Genomic DNA, 21,341 nt, shown 5'->3' on the forward strand with positions numbered 1-21,341 from the left:
TTCATGGACAAATTGAAGATGTGACATGGACACCATGAATCGCCTGACCTCGAGGGGTTTGAACCTCTTTTCCACTGACTCACTGTTCCAGGTTAAGGATGGAATGATGGACATTGAGTCTGGGGGCCTATCTCACTGGTGGAGATGTCACTGGAACTGATCAGTTCTGTTGACCAAGGAGACCAAAATATTGATTGCACTCACAACAGGGTGATGTCGCCCGGAAGTCGCTACAAAGTGTATATGTACAATCCAACTAGAAAAACCACCGACATGTCAAGGACTCACCTTGAACAACTGTATCCCTACCTGGGGGCGGAGCAGAAATAGAGGCCTTGACGCTATGTCTGGTGAGCAATAAAAAGGCCATGGTCAGGGAAAAAAGGCCTGAATGGCACCAAGAAGGCCAATACGGTGTGGGTTTGTGAAAAAAAACTTTTGCAACTTGCCGCCCCAGTCACTTAATCCGTGTGCAATAAGAGTCCCTGGTACCCCGAAATCATCATAAAAATAAAGTAGAAGAGATTGGAGTGCGTTTAGCTGCTTTTCTTTTTCTAATAATAGTCAAGTCATCTTTATTTATAATACGAGTAGATATTTCAGGATGGTGCGCCTCCCTACAAACAAGCAGATAGTGTTAACAAGGCAACTTTGTTGATATGGCCTGTCAAAAAAAATGTTAGACAAAAAAATGTTGGCTTAAATTGAGCATATATGACCAGGGCAAGTTGAGCCACCTTTTTTTTTTTCTCCCTGCATACGTCCCCAAGCCTTCCCTCCTTTCATCTTCTCAACTTTCATCTTCACCATCCACCCGTTTTTCTTCCTGCCTCGCAGCCTCATACTCCTTCCTTTAATTCGTCCCTTAATTCCATCAGTTTTCATGCCCTTGTGTGACATATCAGATTATATGTGAACAGTATTTTTATTTTATTTTATTTTATTTTATTTTATTTTATTTTATTTTATTTTATTTTATTTTATTTTATTTTATTTTATTTTATTTTATTTTATTTTATTTTATTTTATTCACAAACATTACTCAGACCTCATGCTCACAATCCGACCTATAAACAATTCCAAGCTTACGTCACAAATCAAAATGGCGTTCAACTCGGTGAAAGGAAGCTCTCTGCTCATTGAAAAGCATTGGACTTTAAATCCTTGTAATTTGACCAAGTTGTGAGGTTTATTATTTAGATTTAAAAATGTGAAGAAATGTCGTTTGAAATACTATAACAACCTGCCTAGTTTGTATGCTAGTCACAGGAAAAAGTTTGTTTTCACCGTGTAAAGAAAGCATTTTCTTTCCGTATTGTGGGAATATCAGAAATGCCCGGATGTTCGAAATTGTCAATACGCACATGACCTTAATGAGGACAAGCGGTAGGCTATGTATTGATACATAAATGTCGTGCCTGTGTATTGCGGATGTTCTTTGAGTTGGCCCATTTACGTCAGCTGTCTTGGATCTAGTGTAAATCTTACTTATAACCTCACAAGCGTCATGAGTTTGACGTATTCCGTTCTCTCTCTCTCTCTCTCTCTCTCTCTCACGCGCACGGTCACCTCCCAACCCATCAAAAACAGATCAATTGGAAACCGTCCCCGAAGCGGACCCCCCCCCCCCCCTCCCCTCCCCCCACGTATCAAGACAGAAGATCATCTGCTCTCCTCCAATTTGATTTGACGAACGTTCTGGGTCACGATACGTCTGCCAGCCCGCTTATAAAAGCAGCAGGAAATTCGCCCAACAGGCACCCAAACGCAACGCGACCTTGCTAGAGAAGATTCGAACTCCCCCACCCCACCACAAAAAAAAAAAAAAGCTCCGCGAAACGGTACGAACATGGAGAGGTCCCTTAGGTTTGCTTTGGTGTGCGTTGGAGTGTCCCTGCTCATCTCGTGCCATTCCGTCCAAGCCTGGTACAAGCAGACCACCGGGCCCACTTACTACTCTGTGGGTCGCGCCTCCGGTTTACTCTCCGGAATCCGGAGGTCGCCTTATGTGCGCAGGTCCGAGTCCCAAGAAACGATGGACAGCGGAGAGACGGTCGGCGCCAACGTGGCTGCGGAGGCGGGCGGGCAGGTCTCCTTGCTCAAAAGTATGGTGAGTCTGGGGTCTTGGTGTGATTATTCCGTCATCCGAAATGTAATATACGCCCTTCCACATTCATTTCTTCATTTTGAAATTGCTTGTCATGTCAAACAAGGAATATATCAAAGCATTCTACGTGCGTAAAAGTTGATGCGTAAAAGCACGCTTTGCGCACGAGAGTCAATTAGCCTTTCCGAGCTTCGTGCCTTTACATTGTTTGGTTTTAATTCAAGGAAGGCATTTGAAACTTCTTTCATCTTATTATTTGACGGCATGCCTTCGCATGTACCCTAAAAGAACAGACAAAAGTTAGTAGCCTGCTCTCAGGAAACTGATTTCTTTCCTGTGTTTTCTTTGGACTGAATGTAAGGCTATATGCGTGAGGGACATCTCCCCAAACCTGAAGAGCTGCGAGTTGCTGCGGGACGGAAGCGGCACCTTCCAGTGCAAGGCGGACGTCTTCCTCACCTTGGACTCGCTGGACTGCCTGTCCGCATGAGTCCACACAGTGCGCGCAGCTTGTACAGAAAAACAGGGTCACTGTCGCCCAATATAGACTCTTGAATGTTTGTTTTTTTTCCCTTTGTATTATGATTTACTTTTTTTGGTGTTGCTCGAGCATAACAGTCATGAGCCTTCAGTTAGAATAAACGCACTGCAAAGTTTGTTTGGTATAAATCATTTAAATCTGAGACTTTGCATGAGTGTTCGATATCATAAAATGCCTCCACTGCTGTAAGTTAATTTCTGTATATTACTTTTTATTGTATTGATTAAAAATGAACATATATTTGGAATCCATTGTGTACATGTGTCTACATATTCAACTTCATATCAAGGAAATCTGGACAATAATGCAAGACGCTTTTTTTATTATTATTATTCTGTATTGCAGTTTCAGGACATAATTGAACATACTGAACCAAATAACACACTGGGCACATCAAGCGCACTAATGTGCATTTTCACTTTTAAAGACAAAATAAGTGTAAATCACCTACATAAGGCATCACATTCTTTTTACTTCCAGTCAAGACAAAAAAAAAAAAAAAAGAAACAGATGACTTACTAAAACGTTTAAAACAGCCACTGCAGCATAGGTGATGCTTTACAAATCACATTTAAAAGGCAACCGGTTTGATGTGATCCCGATAGGTCATTAAACATGTACTAAAATATAAATGTGTTACTAGATCACTAATTGGAATGAAGAAGGTGAGATAGTTTGGTGAAGATTTTGCTGCATTCACAATGCAGCTTCTACAGTGGGCGTGACATCATAATGCTGGATTCTTTGATTATTATTATTTCATGGTATGCGTGAGTGAAACCCACACATTCAAACACAGCAGATCTGCAAAGGTCCGATTGTCCGTTTAGACCTCAGTTTGTAAGAACTGGGACTTTTTCTTGCAGCTACAGTAGCGACACGGCCTCCAGGTTCTCTTTTATAATGGTGTCCATCACCACCTGAAAGACCACCTGGATGTTGGAGGTGTCGGTGGCAGTGGTGAAGTGGTGATAGATGAGCTTGCTGGCAGACGCGTCCAGCGAGACGAAGGCGGCGGTGATGAAGCGGGCGGCCGAATCCACGTCGCAGTCGGCCCCTAGAAGAAAGACCACAATGGGAAGATAAAAACAAATGAATACAAATTTCAGAGAAAGTGAGATTTAGTGTTTTCAACTGGTCCAAAATTCATCCATTTCTTTTTCTCACCTTTACCAGGTGTCTGTGTTTGGGAAAAAAACTGGTAACGTTTTTTCATAAATTCGAAGTAAATTTTACCAGTTTGTTGAAAAAAACAAAACAATAAATAGATCAATAAATAAATAAATACAAGCTATGGAGCTAAGGGTTACTCACAACCTTCAGTTTGGGAGACAACCACTCTACCACCTGAGCCGCTCCTGCTGTGTGTTAGTATATTGATGGTGTAAGCCAGTGCTTCTCAATTATTTTCTGTCATGTCCCCCCCCAGTAAGAAGAAAACATCTTGCCCCCCCCCCACCCCAGCGACTATAAATAGTATTATTTGTATATAAAATTATTATAAGCACACCTCTGCATAACACTGTATCCTTAATAACGTAAAAGAGAATACAAAAAAAAGAAATATGGACCAACTTACAACAAAGAATAGCTTTATTAACTGTAATGGAAAAGATTTGAAGTGCATCTGAAATTCAAAAATAAAATAAAATCCTTAATTAAACTATAAACATTTTTTGAATGACCATGTCAAACCATATGATACGGAAGTATAAAATTACATAAAATCAATAAATAATAATGCATTCCAACTGATCACCAACATTAACTCAGGAGCACAATATTAAAAAAAAAAACTTTAACCTGCAAAACAAAAATATATAAAATAATTTGTGCTCATTTTTTATTTTTTTTTTGCTGTGCGCAAAGCGCGCATGCTCAGTGTAAACAAAACCATCGAGCGAACGCTCCCTGCGCACACTGCCAATAATGAGAGTGCAACTGCCGCCTAATTTAGTGGAGGTGCAATTGCACTTTATTCTAGGACAGTAAAAAAAATAAAAATAAAAAAAATAAAAATAAAAAAGCATGTTCCCCTGGGTCACTGGTGTAAGCCAAGCATAATCCTTGTACATCAAAGACCCGTTTTTGGTCTCATTTTAGACACACCAGCGATGCACTATAGTGGCAAACAATAAGCGTGGCATGGCACAGGTGATAGAGTGGCTGCCTCCCAACCTGTAACGTCACAAGTTCGTTCCTCAACTCTTGAGCAACTTTTTTTTTTATTCTTTTTTAGTAAACTGGTAAAATGTACTCAAAACTCTCCTTGTACTTAGAATTTCTGAATGAAAAACTTTACTAGGTTTTTTTTCAAGTAAACACTACTCATTTTTTAGTGAACAAAAAGCTGCATGGCAAAATCCACAAGTTATTGATTTGTTATTAATTTCCAAGCACATCTACTTGTATGCCTTTTTGTGATTCTTCCAGTCACTGTAACTGTTGTAATCTGTACTATGCGACACTCAGTGATCACGTTCCGCTGAGAACACTGATGATCTTACAGTATTACAGTACGTCACAACACTTGGAATGGCCGTTTCACCTGCGTGTTCCAATGGCAAGTAAAAGGCATTACTCTCGGACAAACCTTTAAACTGAGGGAGGTAATGGCGCAGGTGTCGCCCTGAGTACAGGATCTTGTCTTGGAAAAGGTCAATTTTGTTCATGAATAAAATCTGCAACAAAGAGAACATACAGAGAAAACAAATCAGCCAGGAGTTGACCGCGTTCATCATGAGTCACAGGTTTTCTCTCAAGTGGGAAAGAAAAATCCAATTGAAGGATCATCAAACATCAACAGGGAACAGATTACTTACTGTATTCCCACTTGAAGCAGCACAATAACGAAGCAAGCAATGAAAACGATGCATCACATTTTAAATATGTGCGTGTCACTTTATACTGTGGTCAGAATGTCCGAAAGTCGCAAAACACTTCTCATTTCTTTCAGACAGATGCAAGGCTATGTAGTTTTTTTATGGGAAGAGATTTGTCTCAAAAATATTCACACAAATAAATTCGTGATTTTCACATCCACAAATATTTTCGCAATTTTCACGTTTTTCAGATCCACATATTCACGTGATTTTGACATGTATTTTTCAGATCCATAAACATTTTCTTGATTTTCACGTGTTTTTCTGATGCACAAATATATCCGTCCAATCACTCTTCGCTGTGACGCGTTTGCGGCCCTGTTCATTTTTTATTTCCTGTGTGCTATAAAAATGTCGTCAAGCATTGCCATAATTTAGATATCACTGCATCTCAGGTTTCATATTCTTCGAGAAAGAAAGGGAAAAAAAAAGACATTTAATTGCAGAAGTGACTGCAGCGCGACAGCCAACTACCGTTCCATTTGCATTACGGTGTATTCAATGAAAACCGTGAAAACTGATTGTCCTCAAAATATATGTTCATCATAGGCTAAAAATATCAGAACGAAATTCGCAATAGTTTTGATCATATTTAAGACCGAAGCACTGCCACACATTCATATAATAATGCACAATGTTTTCGAATATCATCCAAAATTTGCGAGTTTTGTTCTAATATTTCCAGACTATGATTATCACGTCTGCACATGTATTTATAAATGTTGGGGACAATCAGTCATGATTTTTGGACATAAAGTGACATAATGTTTTGCTAATACAGGCAAACGGGGTTCAGCCATCACAACATGAACAATTAATAATAATAATAAATATAAACATTGCGAGATTCATTCTAATATATTCAGACTATGTATCATGTATCCATACATTTAATGACAATCAGTCACTAAAATTCATTCATAATGCCACCATAACGGACGCTGCACACAAAAGTCCAATATGACAGCCTACATGGTATGTCATCATTTTAACACATAAACGGCTTAACTTCTTCTTTTTTTTTTTTGCCATTGACGCCCGCACTGCATTTTGAAGTAATATCACCAGCCTGCAGTACCCGTGGTGGGCGGGGACACATTGAGCACTTGTAAAACACGATATACAAAGTAGAAAATATGTTCAACACGTCTCGAAGCTAGCTTTTTATTTTTGAAATATGATTTCAATGCGTGTGCTTCTCCAGGCATAGCCGCGCCCCCCAAACAGAACGCTCCGCCTCAACACAAGCACTCTCTCACCGTAGTGTATGGCCGTCACAGTGAATTTATGAATGGGACCTCGGAAAGAACTTTGGCGACACATTTATGACAAATTATGAGCAAATGCGCATGTTGGCGAAACAATCGATTCGCAAGGAATATGCAACATATTCCAACCAATTCCAAACCCTGTCGAACTCTGGCAAAACGCAACGTTCGGCAACGTTCGTAGCTTAGTGGGAGAGGGGCGTAAGCAGTCAAACAGACCAAAGGAAGATTATATTGACTTTTGGGACAAGCGACATAAAAAGGAGAGGAAAAAAACAAAACAATTGAGCTGCTGCCTGCGTGGGAATTGATGATTGTAGATCAATTAACACGCTTCAACATCACGTGCAATCAATTACTTGTGGGTTCCAGCGCAGGACACGCACACACATTTAAGTGTTCCTTGTGCTCAAATCAATTCACGTCTCACAGGTATACATTCTCCACTTTGTAGTTGACCAATTAAAACGATGTCACTGATCAAAAAGCCAAACAAAAAGGCCCAAATGAATCCGAGGTGCTGCAGGGGATCATTATGACTGACCAGCCCTGAGGAAGGTTTCTTTGAGGTGACAAATTTTCCTCACACGTAAAAAAAAAAAAAAATAATAATAATAATAATGATAATAATAATAATAAGTAATGAGTCAACACTTAATCATCACAAAAATGAATTGGCGAATTGTCACGCACCGAAAATACAAATTACAGAAAATGGCGCAAGCTTCACCTCAATTGACGGACACGTGCACTTTCCTGGACTGCAAAATGAATTGAAACACAAGTTAAGTGGAAAGAATTGAGCAAGGCTGTCTCATGCTTGCCTTAATGGGATCAGTTACCAGAAACAGGAAAGGGAAAGCTTATCTTAAACGTAACGTGCTCTTTAATTACAAGTGACAGAAACCTCAAACGCAAAGAGGGCACGACGGGCGGATGTTCCACATATATTTTCGACGGGCTGAATATCACTTCATCAAAGGTTAATAGTTCGTTTAAGTATGGTGGGGAAAATTATCTCTGTGAAGAGGAAGAAGCAAGTCAAACGAGCTTGACGCACACTATTTAGTCATTATTAGGGCCCGAGCAGCAACTGCTACGAGGTCCCTACTGTTTCTGTAGGAATTATTATTATTCTCCGCAAACTAGCAATTTTTTGAGATCCTAAACATGAACGAAAACTCACCAAACGTCATCGGGATTGGCAAAAAATTTGCCATATTTAAGTTGCTATACAAGAGTACAAAAAAAAAGGGTCTGTAGCGCCCCCTATGGAGCATTAACAGATCCCTGTCCCGCTACATTTGAGCGCACCGAGACGAACAAAAAAAAGAATTTGGTAGCCTACCCAAAAACGAACAGCAAGTTATGAATATTTGAGTGTCCGATTTTGGCACATTTACAGGCGTCATTATTTTGCTCCTAAACGGTTAACCCGACTCAGCCAACTGACTGCAAAATTTGCCTGTATCATCTCGACACTTGCAACTACAGAGGAAAAAAAAAATCCCAAAGTTTTGAACATATTATATGTTCCTTCTGAAGAAAGCATTCTCGGTTGTACAAATCATCTAGAGCCACGAATATTTGGAGGCATATGTTAACAGCGAACAACGCACAAGAAGATATTTTGGAGATAAGATAAACCTAACAGGAAGTCCTCCATATTTGGAATTTGTCACCCCGGCCTTTTATAGTCATATTTTAACGAACTCCACCTACAAAATTTATTAGATAGTCTTCAAACTTGCCATGTTTCATCTTAAGATGTTTAAGATGAAAAGCTATTGAAAGCTGTTTAATTCCTTGCACACTTTTACAGTGGTGATGCAATTTTTTTAATGAAGAATGATGCCGTTTTCTCATGAAAGTTTGCACACATATCAGACCTAGCATGAAGATCAATATTTTAGAGATTTCTTGAGCACTTTTCAATAAATGGCTCAATAGCGCCCTCTACAATGTTTGGGAGGAATATCTATCAGCCTACAAAACAGTCTTTTGTAGCCATATGCTAAACCTAACAAGCATTTATTTTCACTTTTTACAGAGGTCATATTTTAATGAATACTCATAAAACTTTGCACACACATTAGGCCTGGCAATAACATTTATATTTTAGAGGGTTCTATGTGACAGTACCCCAACGTGGCTAGGTTTGCGAGGGCCTTCTGTAGCTGCTCGCACCTATAATTATGTACAGTATGTCTTTTATAAATGTATACAATCACTCATTGCATTTTCTAAGTGAAAATTGTTCCCAAATGTGAAAGGCAGCCAGCATCTTTGTCATGACTAGGGATATGCAGGGGTAATGTTTAGGTCTTGACTCATGACTGGGTCACGCCAGGGTTAAGTTTGGGTCATGACCGTGAGGTCAAATGTCTGTTTTGAACTGATGTTTTGAACTGATGTAATTGGCATCTAGTTTCAACTGGTTTTAAGCTATGTGATGTCAAGAATCTTTAATCTCTTCACTGGGTCAACAGCCAGCCAGGTAATTCCATGTCAGTACTGTTACCCACATGTCTAGCCACAACCAATGCGATCGATTCACTGTCTATTTAAGCCAAACTGATAAGTGTGTGTTATTGTCGGATTATTACCTTTGTTCCTCTGTGCATCTCCACAGCCCAAGGGGGCTTGGCCTCTCGTGATTCTCGATGAGTTCTCATTGTTTTTCGTTTAGTCAAGTTGTGTGACTAAAAAGTTAAGTCTTATTTGTGTCTGCGTTTGGGATCTAACCTCAGAACATGGAAGGCTTGCGTTCAACTCCACAGGTTGACAAGCAACGAAGAGCCTCAAAATGTTCAGGTCACATTTGGCTGGTCAATAGTTGCTTGGCAGCACTCATACAGTAGTTGTCAATCACACTTGCCCCCAAGGCCAATGAAAATGAAGCATATTCTAGTGGCGCCCGCCAGGCTGTTTGAATGACAACCTGAGGGCTTGTGCAAACACATTCATTTTGCAATTACTCTGTATGAAATATAAAAATGCATGGTAACAGGAGGTGGAGCTACTCATAGATATCTATGGATATCTATATTAAAAAAAAAAAAAAAAGGATGGATTATTTCCCAAGTGATGAGGTGATCGAGGTGTTTCTCACCATGGATGTATTTCGGAAGAAGACATTGTTGCAGATGGAGGAGAAGAGCTTCATGCTCTCCTGCAGACGATTCTACACAAGAGACAAACAATGCCATCAGACAGGAGCAGAGGTGAAAAGACAACATTCATCTTCACTGTAAAGACGTTCATCGTGACCTAGGCAGGAGAAGGGAGGGACTACTATTTGTATGAGAGCGTTACCATGGAGGGGTCCTCCACTAGGGTCATGTCATAACCGCTGAGCGACACCACAAACAGCACCGCTCGGACGTCCTCGAAGCAGCCAATCCACTTCCGACGCTCCGTTCGTTGACCTCCGACATCGTACATCCTACACACACGATATGCAAAAGAAAGAAGAGAGCAAAACATGAAAGGATGTAAGCCATGGAAATGCACACTTAATAATATACATGTTTTCCAATTGACTTTTTTGCTTGTGCATACTGTATTGGTTTCATCATAGAGAATCAAATCACTCTCACCAGTCACTTTACTGTAAAATCAACTGGCAGTGACATATAAGCATCTTGAAGAAAACACTCTTGGCTCTTAATTATTTGGAGAAATAAAATCTTTTTTCATGACCGTCCATACTGATGGGTCAACTGAGGACAGATAAATTAAGGGAGACCAGGGCTAGTTGTATCACTTTTCATACTTTTATATATTTCTCAGAATCAATACATCACATATAAACAAAACCATACCAGAGGAAAAACCAAAGTCTAGGGTATATTTTTTGTATTCACGTCATTTTCGTACTTTGGGTCAGTGCAGAGTTCTAAGCCATCAAGTAGAGGGAGTGAACATGTGACATGTTGCCCCGCCAATGGGTAAGTTGTCACACGATATGGGGTAAGATGTCACATTGGATTTTGCAACTAAGAAAACAAGGACAAAATTATCCTTGTCCTGTTTTGTTTGTTTGTTTGCTTTTCCAGCCAGATAAATTATTTATCATTGATCTATTGAAATTTACCATAGTTATTGAGCAAACTTTAAAATAAAATATTATGAAATAGAATAAGGTCCTTAGTAACTGCTTGCATATAGGTCATATCTGTCAGCCTCAAATGTCTGTTTTGCTTTCCTTATACTGTACTATAAATTTGAGAAAAAATTGAATTTAAAAAAATAAAGCAATGGATGGCTGGACGGTTCATCATAAAACTTAAACCAATGATGATATGTGGCCATACTTTAGTTCCAACAACTGGAAAATCATTTTTTAAACAATAAAACAAAACCTGGCAAACTAATTTCATCACTCATCACTCATTATCGGTTAGAACAATTCTAGTATACGTAAACAGAGTTGCCAGAGGTGAATTTTTCATTGGCCCATTCTTTGCATATGTGACAACAAACCCCAAAATGACCGAGACAAGTTGCCCCAAACGACAATGTTGGCTAAAACTTACTCTAGTTTACAGTTAGCTTAAAACACAACAGTGACTGAGTCATGACAAGATGCCTGAATCTGTCTGTCCTCTAACAATTCCACATGAGTTGCTGCTAGAATTTGTCTATGTACGACACCTGTTTAAAAAAAACATGGTTGAATTTTATTTTTTATTTTGTGTTGTGCAACACAGATAACTGGCACTCATGTCAGCTCACAATGTGCTATTCTCTTCTTAGACAGTACACAACCCCTGACCATTTATACCAAAAAAACTAGTATTCCACTTTTTCATTGCGGCCTCCGGTGGAGAAGAAAATTGCAATGTGACAACTTACCCGTGACACAACTAGCCATTGTCGGATCCATGCCAAAAAAAAAAAAAAAAAGACACTCACATTGTGTGATATGACTTGTTATTGTTCACCAACACATTTCAATTTCTCCCCAAAACACAGTAAATCAAGGCAAAGATGAGCTGAAGCTGGTCACCAGTTGGTCAGGTGCGCCATCTTTCATTGGAGCATCCTTGGCGCTAATGACGCCATTTATCCGGAGGGGAAAGGAAAAGACACAGAGAGGGAAATAAACGTTTGGGTGTCAAGCTACACAAAAAATAGCTTTCAGATGGAAATATTCCATGGACTCTCATTCAATCAGTCAAGTTAATACAGTGCGCTATTACACAAACCTAGTTTATTAATTAAGAAATGTTTGCAGGAAGCTGGACTGTGTGTGCGTGTGTGTTAACTGCATCAATATGTGTGTTGTTTGTGTGGCTTGACACATTACGCAGCTGCTTTCGAAGTCCACTTGGACCGGACTGTTGCAAAAAAACAAAACAAAAAAAAACAACAGTTGGCCACTCACACGCCGCACACTGGGTGATGTAATGTGCGGACTCCCCTGCGATGTCAACTGTGCCAGCTTGTATTGTGTTTTCAGTCTCCCCGTACAAAATATTACATTGCATCACTTTTCCTCAAAAACATGTCAGGCAAGGAGCTTGCAGGTCGCTTCAGAGTGGACGCACTCGATTGGAAGACAAAGCTTGCTGCTATTTATGTGAATGGACTGATGAGGCACATTTAACCACCTGTCATTATTTTAGATGAAATTGCAAATATGGTTGCTGTAAAACAGAACATACTGTATGTTTACTGTATTTTTTTCTATGTTTGGAGTTGTGCGGCTATGTTTCACTCACATAGTCCCCAGAATTGGATTTCTCATGCATGTGTTCTGGGCATATGTGCCATTCATGTGGCAAGCTCCACTGCATACATGCATGTGTCCTTGTCACACTCATTACAATGTATCAGGAGTGCTCGTGTGGAATTAAACATTTTATAACGATGGTTTGACATTAATAAGTTATCATTAAATACAAATAAAACAAAATTCAAAAATTATTTGGCTATCGTCAGACCAATAACCGGCACACTATTGAGTTAAAAAGAGTATATGAAAATAATTTTTTAGCTGTTGTTGATCATAAACTGTGCTGGAAATCGCATGTCAAATATATTCAAAACAAATTATCCAAAGCAATAGGAATATTACACAAAGTAAAATATATCTTTAACCAAAATTCTCTGCACTATTTTTTTTTAGTTCTTTCTTAAAGGGATACTTTACTTATTTAGACATTTTTGGCAGTCAAACAATATTTTGCCTATAATAAATTTAATATTTTCATTATTTTTCATGTACAATTAGTAGTACCTTTGAAAAAACACATTTTGCAACTTGCTGTCGACTGAAAATGACATCACAAGGGTTCAGGTAACCAATCACAGCTCAAGTTGTGAATGTCACATGACCAAACCTAGAAAACAGGTGAGCCGTGATTGGTTACCTGAGCCCTTGTGATGTCATTTTCAGTTGACAGCAAGTTGCAAAATGTGTTTTTAAAGGTACTAATTGTACGTGAAAAATAATGAAAGTATCAAATTAATTCTAGACAAAATATTAACTTTTTATTGCTATAATGGGCTAAATAAGTGGAGTATCCCTTTAATTCTACATACGAGTTATTGTGTAGAGGTTTGGGGACATACATATAAATCAATAACAACGCTCTCTTTATTTTACAGAAGAGAGCAATGTGAATAATTAACCTTGCTGATTACTGTGCACCTACTAATAAACTATTTATAAAATCACATGTACTTAAATTTAATGATGTGGTGGACTATAAAAATGCCCAATTTATTTTTAAAATAAACTATAATATGCTTCCTTGCTGTGTTCAGAAGCTCTTCCAACACAGTTATTAATTATGAGCTGGGAGGAACATTGATGTTTAGGAAAACAAAAACCAGAACAAATGTGAAAGAGAAGTACGTCAGTGAAAGGAGTCAACTTGTGGACTAATTTTGACTGTGAATTGAAACTGTGTAACTCAATTAAGAATTTCAAATACATTTATAAATGCAAGATTATTAATAGTTATGAAATGGTAATGTAGTTTATAGTTATTGTAAAAATAGGGACAAAATATATTTTTCTATATAGGTTTGTCAGTAATATCCATTCATATATTTAATTTAGTCAATATATGCATGCTTATATGCAGTATATTGTTGGACTTATGTGTAGATGCAGTATGTGAATACATGAACTTGTGATAATTCTGTTATTTTGATGTAGTATTATGCAAATACAGTAGACAGTATAAGCTTTGGAATCAGTCTGCACATTTTGGTCTTTGTTCTTATATTTATATATCTTTTTTTAATTATTGATTGTTATGACCAAATAAACTAAACATTTCCTGTCAAGTTCCCTTGCCCTTGGCAGAGGTCATCATTATTACAGTACCTGCAAATGCAGGTAAAGATGGCAAACGGACACTTCGCAGCACGAAACAAGGTACTTTATTTTTTTTTTATTAGCATTCTAATTTAGATGTTTGTTTTTTTTTACTTCCGTCTGGTGATTCAAAAAAGTAATCTAATTAATTACATGATTTTTAAATTCATTAATTAATCGATATTAATCTTATATCTGCTAAAGGTCCCCAAAATAAAGGATTTGAATTCTAGGACATTACAGAAAACTCTTTTTTTACACAAGGTACAAATAACTCCGTTCTTGCTAATTGTCCTGTCTTTGTTCTTGTTATAAATAAACGTGCCGTTCAAAGGTTCAAGTAAGCTTGCCTCGCTCTCACGTCCATGTCTGTTGTCACCCTAGCGACGTGCCACTGCAGCCTACGGGTCACTCAATGGGCCAAATTTCAAAAGGCTTGCGCAGATTTCACTTCACATTCATGAAACCTGACTAAATGAATCTACAGGCGTCATCAGCATCCATAAGGCAAGGGTCATTGCTGAGTTGGTCAAAAGGGCGGCCAACTGCCCTATTGGTATTGAAATTAGAAAAGCCAAATGGTAGACCTGTGTGTGGATGTTAATCCAAAACTAACTCAGACACAAATGGTGAGACTAATACAGCCACTGGGCTGCCCTTTGCGTATTCTATGTAAAAGAAAAAAGCCAAATGGCTTGGCTGTGGACCGTCCAGCGTTAATTAGGTTAATTTTCACAACACGATGATTTGCAGCATAATTAATTAATCTGATTAACACGTTAAACCGACAGCCCTGATTTTTTTTCTGTATGCACCATCTGAGATCAAAACTGATTTTCCTGAGTCCTTATATTTCGCCTTCAAACAAAGCACTTGAAAACACATACTTTAATCCAGTTGCAAATTTCAAACAATTGCATTAACAAATGCTAAACTCCCCTGGCAACCGCTTAAGGCACAAACGCACGAAATACTGCGTGCAAATGCACCATTTATCCATCTCTTCAAGATTTCTGGCAGATAAGAGGGAAGGTGCACGAGAGGCGGGAATCTGAGATGGTCCTGCAACACCACCTGGGACTTTGCTCTCCTTCATCAAATGTGACATTGTTGGGAAAATCACCTCCACATGCTTCAAAGCAAACAAATACACGCAGACATTTTTGCTTACAGCTCTCCCATGTCAATTCAGAGGTTTGTTTCTAAAATAATTGCTGCATAACATGTTCAAAGACTAGGATTGTCACAAGAACCGATACTTTGGTACCAAGTCGATGCCAAGATTCTGAAAATGTGACGGTCCTGCCTTTTCTACAATACCCGAAGTACCGTAGGTACCGAGGCGGCACATCTGGCCGCGTCTTTTGTGTTGTTTTGGGGGTGTAAATGAGCGGTTATCTGGCAACCCACGTAACATCTAATGACGTCATGTGACTACCCTGCCGCTGCGACAACGAAGTAGGACAACAGTCAATGCGTGCAACATGACAGTAGCCTGCACATCTGCGTCGTCTTCAACTGCAGCGTCCCCTCAATTAGTTAAGAAAAACACCAAAAGTTGCGTATGGAAGTACTTTGGATATGAGGTTGATGCGCAGGGATTAATAATCGATCCTCAAATACCTGTATGCAAAAGATGCCGAAACAGTTTCCAGATGAAAGGGGGACACATCCAGAATTGTACAAAGAATTCAAGTGCATTTGAATTCCCGTGTTATCATTGTTGTCCATATCGAAACTAATAGTGTTAGTATGATGACCCCACACTCAATGAGCTGCTTTGCTAAGTGACGTTAACGTTAGCGTTATGTTCAGCCTCGTCTGTCCCGCATAATAAAGTTAGGTAATGTTGCCGGGCAGCTAATTTACTGAATCACCTAAAGTAACATTAAACAACCCTGAAATAATATATCAAATGTTATTTGTTATTTTGTTTGTTTGTGTGTGTGAGGCTACGTGCTGCAACTGGTTGGTAAATAAGCACAGTATGAGATTTTTATTTATTTATTTATTTTTTTATGCTACATGCACTGTGATTTTTTATTTTTATTTTAGTGTTTAATACTTAAAGTTACCCTGCTGTACAAGCACACTATTTCATTTTATTGTTTAATCTATTGTTTAGTACACAGTATTTTATTTGAATGCTTTAAAGCTACATGCCAATTGGTTTAAGCACACAGTGTCGTTGTTTGTTCACTTCTAATAAAGGAGTGTATGTTGAAGTACATGGGATTTATTGTTTAGTTTCTATTTTTACCGTGGTATCAAAATGGCATCGAGAATCGTGGAATTTCAATGGTATCAGCATCGACTACTAAATTTCTGGTATCCTGACATCCCTTCAAAGACTAAGAAATATTAGTTTTGGGCGTGGCTAAACAAAGCCCAGTGAAACACCTGGGCTTTCCACTACTGTATATAAGTAGTTTTATATTGTGTATCTTACATGTCTGTGCCTGTAATAATAAAGTAGTTCTATGTTGATGAAACTTTACCAATATGAAAGAAAGTCACAAGTCACGACTGAAAAGATTAATTAATATGCACTGCTTAGAAAAACACATAAAAGAAACTGTAACTCCAAGAAAGCCACACCATGAGGGTGAAATGCGGGCCAGACAACCGCCAGTGTGGCCTGTTCACAGCCAGGCATCACGCAAGCATTTGCCAGAGAAAGGCCGAAGCGGCAGATTGGTCGCTGGCAGGGTCGTTCTCTTCACAGATGAGAGCAGGTTCACACTGAGCAAATGTGACAGACGAGGGAAATCCGGAGGGACAGCGTGGAGAACATTCTGCGATCATCCTTGTGACATTTCAGGGAGTGCATACAGGCACACAGAGTCTATACTTGCTCCACTAGTTATTATATGACATTTCACTCCATGTACATCCTTTTGTATGCAGCCATGGTTGTTTTAAAGTGTTCTATAAATAAAGTTGAATTGGGTTCATTTCATTTTCATTCATTTTTGAATTGTGGACTCATCAGACCGCAACACTTTTTTACATCAGTCCATCTCAGATAAGCTTCATGTCTTGTTTCTCCTGTGCCACCTTTTTTTTTTAGGAATGTGCTGCAGGCATCAAATTCATAATTGGACAATACTTGCAAAAAAAAAATTAATAAATATATTTTTTTGTTTGTTTTTTGTTTGAAAGCGATACTTGACTCGATATTGAGCCATTTTCAACAGTATGAAATTAATATTATGTGTCCATAATTAATTTCATAACTTCAATATTTTTCATGTACAATTGATACTTTTTAAAAACCCATTTGAAAATGACAAGACGTGTGCTCAGGGCTCAAGTAAGACCAATCATGGCTCAGTTTGCAAATGTCACATGACCAAATTCAGAAAACAGGTGAGCCGTGATTGGTCGTTGGAGATCTGGGCACCTGTAATCTAATTTGCGGTCAACAGCAAGTAGTAAATGTATTTTTAAAGGTATTTATTGTACATGAAAAATAAGTTACAATAATTATAGACAATATTAAACTTTTTTTAAGCTGAAAGTTTTCCTTTAACTTATAAAGGTGCATAAAGCCTGTTACTTCATTCACTGTAATTATTTTTACCTTGTTCCATAAAAGGCAACACTATTGAGGCCACTTTAGGCATTTTGTGAACTACGATGCGAAAAACAAATAAATCTCAAAGCTTTTTTTTTTATAGAAAAGTTTTGTGATTGGAGCTAAACAAGCTGCGTAAATTTTACAAAAACACTCTTCTGTAAGGATAATTAGGGACAAGATATTTTTTATATGGCGTATACAGAATTGTGGTCTATATTATTGTTTGCCATATAATTCACATGCGGGGTTAGGGTTATCTTCTGCTCACTCAAAAACTGAATCTCATGACCACATATTTGAAACCTGTATTTAATGTGTAAAATCAATGCAGGTTTTTTTCAGCATCGAAAGAATGAATGTAAAAAATAAATCAATTTGACACACTGCTTGTCCACCAAGGACTTTCAAACTTTCAAAAATCTATGTGAGGGATCAACTGCACACAAAGTGTGTACGGTTATCCAAGTAAGAAACAGAGAGTGTGGCTTTTTGGGAGGCTGGGTAATGTTCTTCAACATGATACACATTAGAGAAACATAACAGAAAGAACCATAAGTCAGCAGCACCCAGAGACAAACAAACGGCATTTAGATGTTGACTTCAGTAATCTGCTGACAATCTGACTCGGGCTACATTGTTTATATACTTATGAAAAGCAGACCTAATGTGTTTCATTACGATCACTCAATATGAGATGTGGAGATGAGGGACAAGTTAATATTGTGGAAGCTGCACAGCCGAGGTAGTCCTCAGGTAGACATTTTAACAGAGAGCACATCATTCAATTTTGTTGTAATACATATCCCTCGCAATACTGTGTGTATGTCTTATCGGATGTGTCACAAATAATAACACTACCAATCAGCATAGCTAATTAACATCAGTCAGTCCAATTCAACAAACAGTTGAAACACCCCATTAATCCATTGTGCTCTCGTTATAAAACACACAAATAAATAAGTAAATAAACAAATAAATGTTGTATTTCCGCATGCATCAAAAGACCTGCGATGGTGGCCAATTCTCTTTTGGTTCTGATACTTGCCTCGAAACACTGTCTCTCGAGTTGAGTAAGTCACAATAACACTAGCAGTCAGTTCGGCTAATTATTAACATTCAACCAAACTGTACAAAAACAAAAACAAAAAACACCCATCATCTGTTGTGCTGTTTCTACGAAACATACAGTACACATTCCTAAATGTGTTTCTATATTCATAAAAATAAACTACACAAAGATGGTGGCTATCGTGCATTTAATTAGGGCCTGGGAACCGAACGCTGTGTAATTAAAGGCATTATTCTTTTCACCTGTTATTAGCCTCTTGCAGAATATGAACCACATTTTATCCAGCCAAAATATGTATGAAAACTCACCAAACTTTGCACAGGACATAAAACGGTTCTGTAGCACCGTTTACAGAAGTTTAAAGGACCCCATTCCCGGTAACGTTTGACCAAGGACTATGAAACTTGGAAGGGATGTGTAGCACCCTGAGATATACAAAAAAAGGAAGCGGATGCTAAAATCTAAAATGTATGGAAAGTGAGCTATGATTTATTTTATTTATTTTTTTAAATGTACATTTTTGCACATTTACAGGTGTCATTCTTTTGTACCCTTGTCCTAGACATTTCATCCTAATTACTTCAAACTCCATCTGTACCATTTCAAGACCTGGGACGTCAGAGGTGAATCTTGAGATTTAGAAATACTAATACGGGGACAGGGCATCAAATTTTGTATTTCATATTTCCTTCTTCACTAAAGCGAAAATGATTATTGCTCCACCGCAGATGAACTTAAAAAGTCCTAAACTTCATAATATGTGTATGAATTGTGGCAGCCTTAAGACATCCATATGAATATTTTGTTATACATATTGTATAGAGCCACCTAGTGTTGACACAAAATGTCACATTTTATTGACTTATTGGGTCATTTGCAGCAGTAAAAGTCAATATTTTGTCCAGAGTTAATTTGATAACTTCATTATTTTTCATGTACAATTAATACCTTTACAAACACATTTTCCTGACATGCTGTCGACTAAAGATGACATCACCTGTACTGATAAAATAGGTAACAACTAAGAACCAATCACGGCTCAACTGTTTTCTGAGTTTACCTATTTCCTCAGCACAGATCATGTCACAGATGATGTGCTCATGAAAAATAATGGTTATCACATTAATTATAGACAAAATATAATCAAAGCTAAATAGTAAATCTATATGAAATACAACAGTTAAGTCAATATATTTGATATGTATAGTCCTTACTCACTGAAGAGTCTCAAAGAGCTTCCACAGGCCCACAGTTGTCATCCAATAATCTAAACCCACACCTGGGCAAGAAAAAAATCAAAATCCCATTTCAGGGGGGAAAAAACAGATGAAACCTTGAGAAAGGACCACACACAAAAAATGAAATCATCACAGAAAAACTTTGATTAGAGTATACCAAAATTAACTGATTTCATTTCCCAGCTTTCAGCTTTTAACGTGTCGACAATACATTTCAACTTGTGTTCTCCTTTGAGAAATGAACCACACAACTAAACAGAGATGCTAATATTTGAAATTCTCTGGTTTCATGATGTCTTCACTACGATTTAATTTGTGCCAATAAGTGCTGTACTTTCACCACAATGGCAAACACAAACGGCAACAGCAAGACAACATCAAAGTCAAGCAAAAGGTGTATTATCTTCATTGCATCTCATTCAATTACATAAAAGTCACCTCACACGGAACGGAGCATTTTGAAGTAAAGAAAACTACATCAGCAGAACATTCTCTTGTTTTTTTTTGTCCTGACTGCGACTAGCGAGTCGTTTGTATCTCTAAGGTATGATGACTACTTCCTCAGAGATAGAGGCATACAGTAGATAAGGAGCTCTTCTTATGTTAAATGACGCAATCCGCAAAGCAAGGCAACATTTTCTTTTTTTTTTATTCATGTACTGTAAACCTATATGTTTGTACACAACTGTGGGATTATAAGAATGGGGCAGGACTAGATAATATAAATGCTTCTTCCTTAATATTATTCATTTTTATTTGATCTTTTTTGTAATGTAATTTTCAATTTTACTGGTGAATTTATTTTCTTAGTAGGCCTACAGTATTGTGACGTATCAGATGAATTAAACAATAGTGATAAATATGTGGTATACAACCTGGAGTAACAAAATGCAGCTTGAACCCATAATGAGCATTTTTTTTTTAATTTTTTATTTTATTTTTTTTTTTATTTATTTTTTTTATGGACGCTGTATGGGCGTGGTATTCGGTCTCTTGGCTTTTTCACGCCACCAAGCTATTGCTGCAATATCTTTGTACCTCAAGATTATTTTGTCAGTCTGTGACCTTTACATTTCTGTCTGTTAAAAAATGTATGTTGAATATCAAATATCAAACTTGAACAGCATGTATAAATGAATGTATATTTGTGCTGTTTTTAGTTTTGATATTGAATTTATGTTTTTATTGCATGGTCGCTTCAATGGTCTGACATTTGCACCGGTATTAATACCTAACCTTGTAATTATGACGGAGGTGTTCATCAAGTGCATTAACTGTCATCCCGTCACGACCATCCAAAGCTTGAGGAAATAAGTTGAGCCA

General features: G+C 37.9%; 2 protein-coding genes across 2 annotated transcripts in view; one reads left to right on the plus strand and one right to left on the minus strand.

Annotated features, from left to right (window-relative positions):
* The first annotated feature begins 1,641 nt into the window (after positions 1–1,641).
* npb (neuropeptide B) lies at positions 1,642–2,895 on the plus strand. Its single transcript, XM_077524238.1, has 2 exons — positions 1,642–2,110; positions 2,469–2,895. The coding sequence occupies exons 1-2, from the start codon at positions 1,850–1,852 to the stop codon at positions 2,595–2,597; spliced, it is 390 nt and encodes a 129-aa protein (XP_077380364.1). The 5' UTR covers positions 1,642–1,849; the 3' UTR covers positions 2,598–2,895.
* Positions 2,872–21,341, minus strand: part of gnav1 (guanine nucleotide binding protein (G protein) alpha v1) — a 37,891-nt gene continuing 19,421 nt past the window's right edge. Inside the window, exons 6-9 of the mRNA XM_077524237.1 lie at positions 10,114–10,243; positions 9,911–9,982; positions 5,242–5,329; positions 2,872–3,705 (exon numbers count right to left, since the gene is read on the minus strand). Of these exons, the coding sequence (XP_077380363.1) occupies positions 3,515–3,705; positions 5,242–5,329; positions 9,911–9,982; positions 10,114–10,243 (481 nt within the window). The 3' untranslated portion in view covers positions 2,872–3,514. The remainder of the gene's footprint in view (positions 3,706–5,241; positions 5,330–9,910; positions 9,983–10,113; positions 10,244–21,341) is intronic.

The sequence above is a fragment of the Festucalex cinctus genome, chromosome 6 (assembly GCF_051991245.1).
Source record: "Festucalex cinctus isolate MCC-2025b chromosome 6, RoL_Fcin_1.0, whole genome shotgun sequence".
NCBI classification, from domain to species: Eukaryota; Metazoa; Chordata; class Actinopteri; order Syngnathiformes; family Syngnathidae; genus Festucalex; species Festucalex cinctus.

Coding starts and splice junctions, on each gene's coding strand:
- npb (XM_077524238.1), top strand. CDS start 1,850: ATGGAGAGGTCCCTTAGGTTTGCTTTGGTGTGCGTTGGAGTGTCCCTG. Junction 2,111..2,468: donor TCTCCTTGCTCAAAAGTATG/GTGAGTCTGGGG, acceptor ACTGAATGTAAG/GCTATATGCGTGAGGGACAT.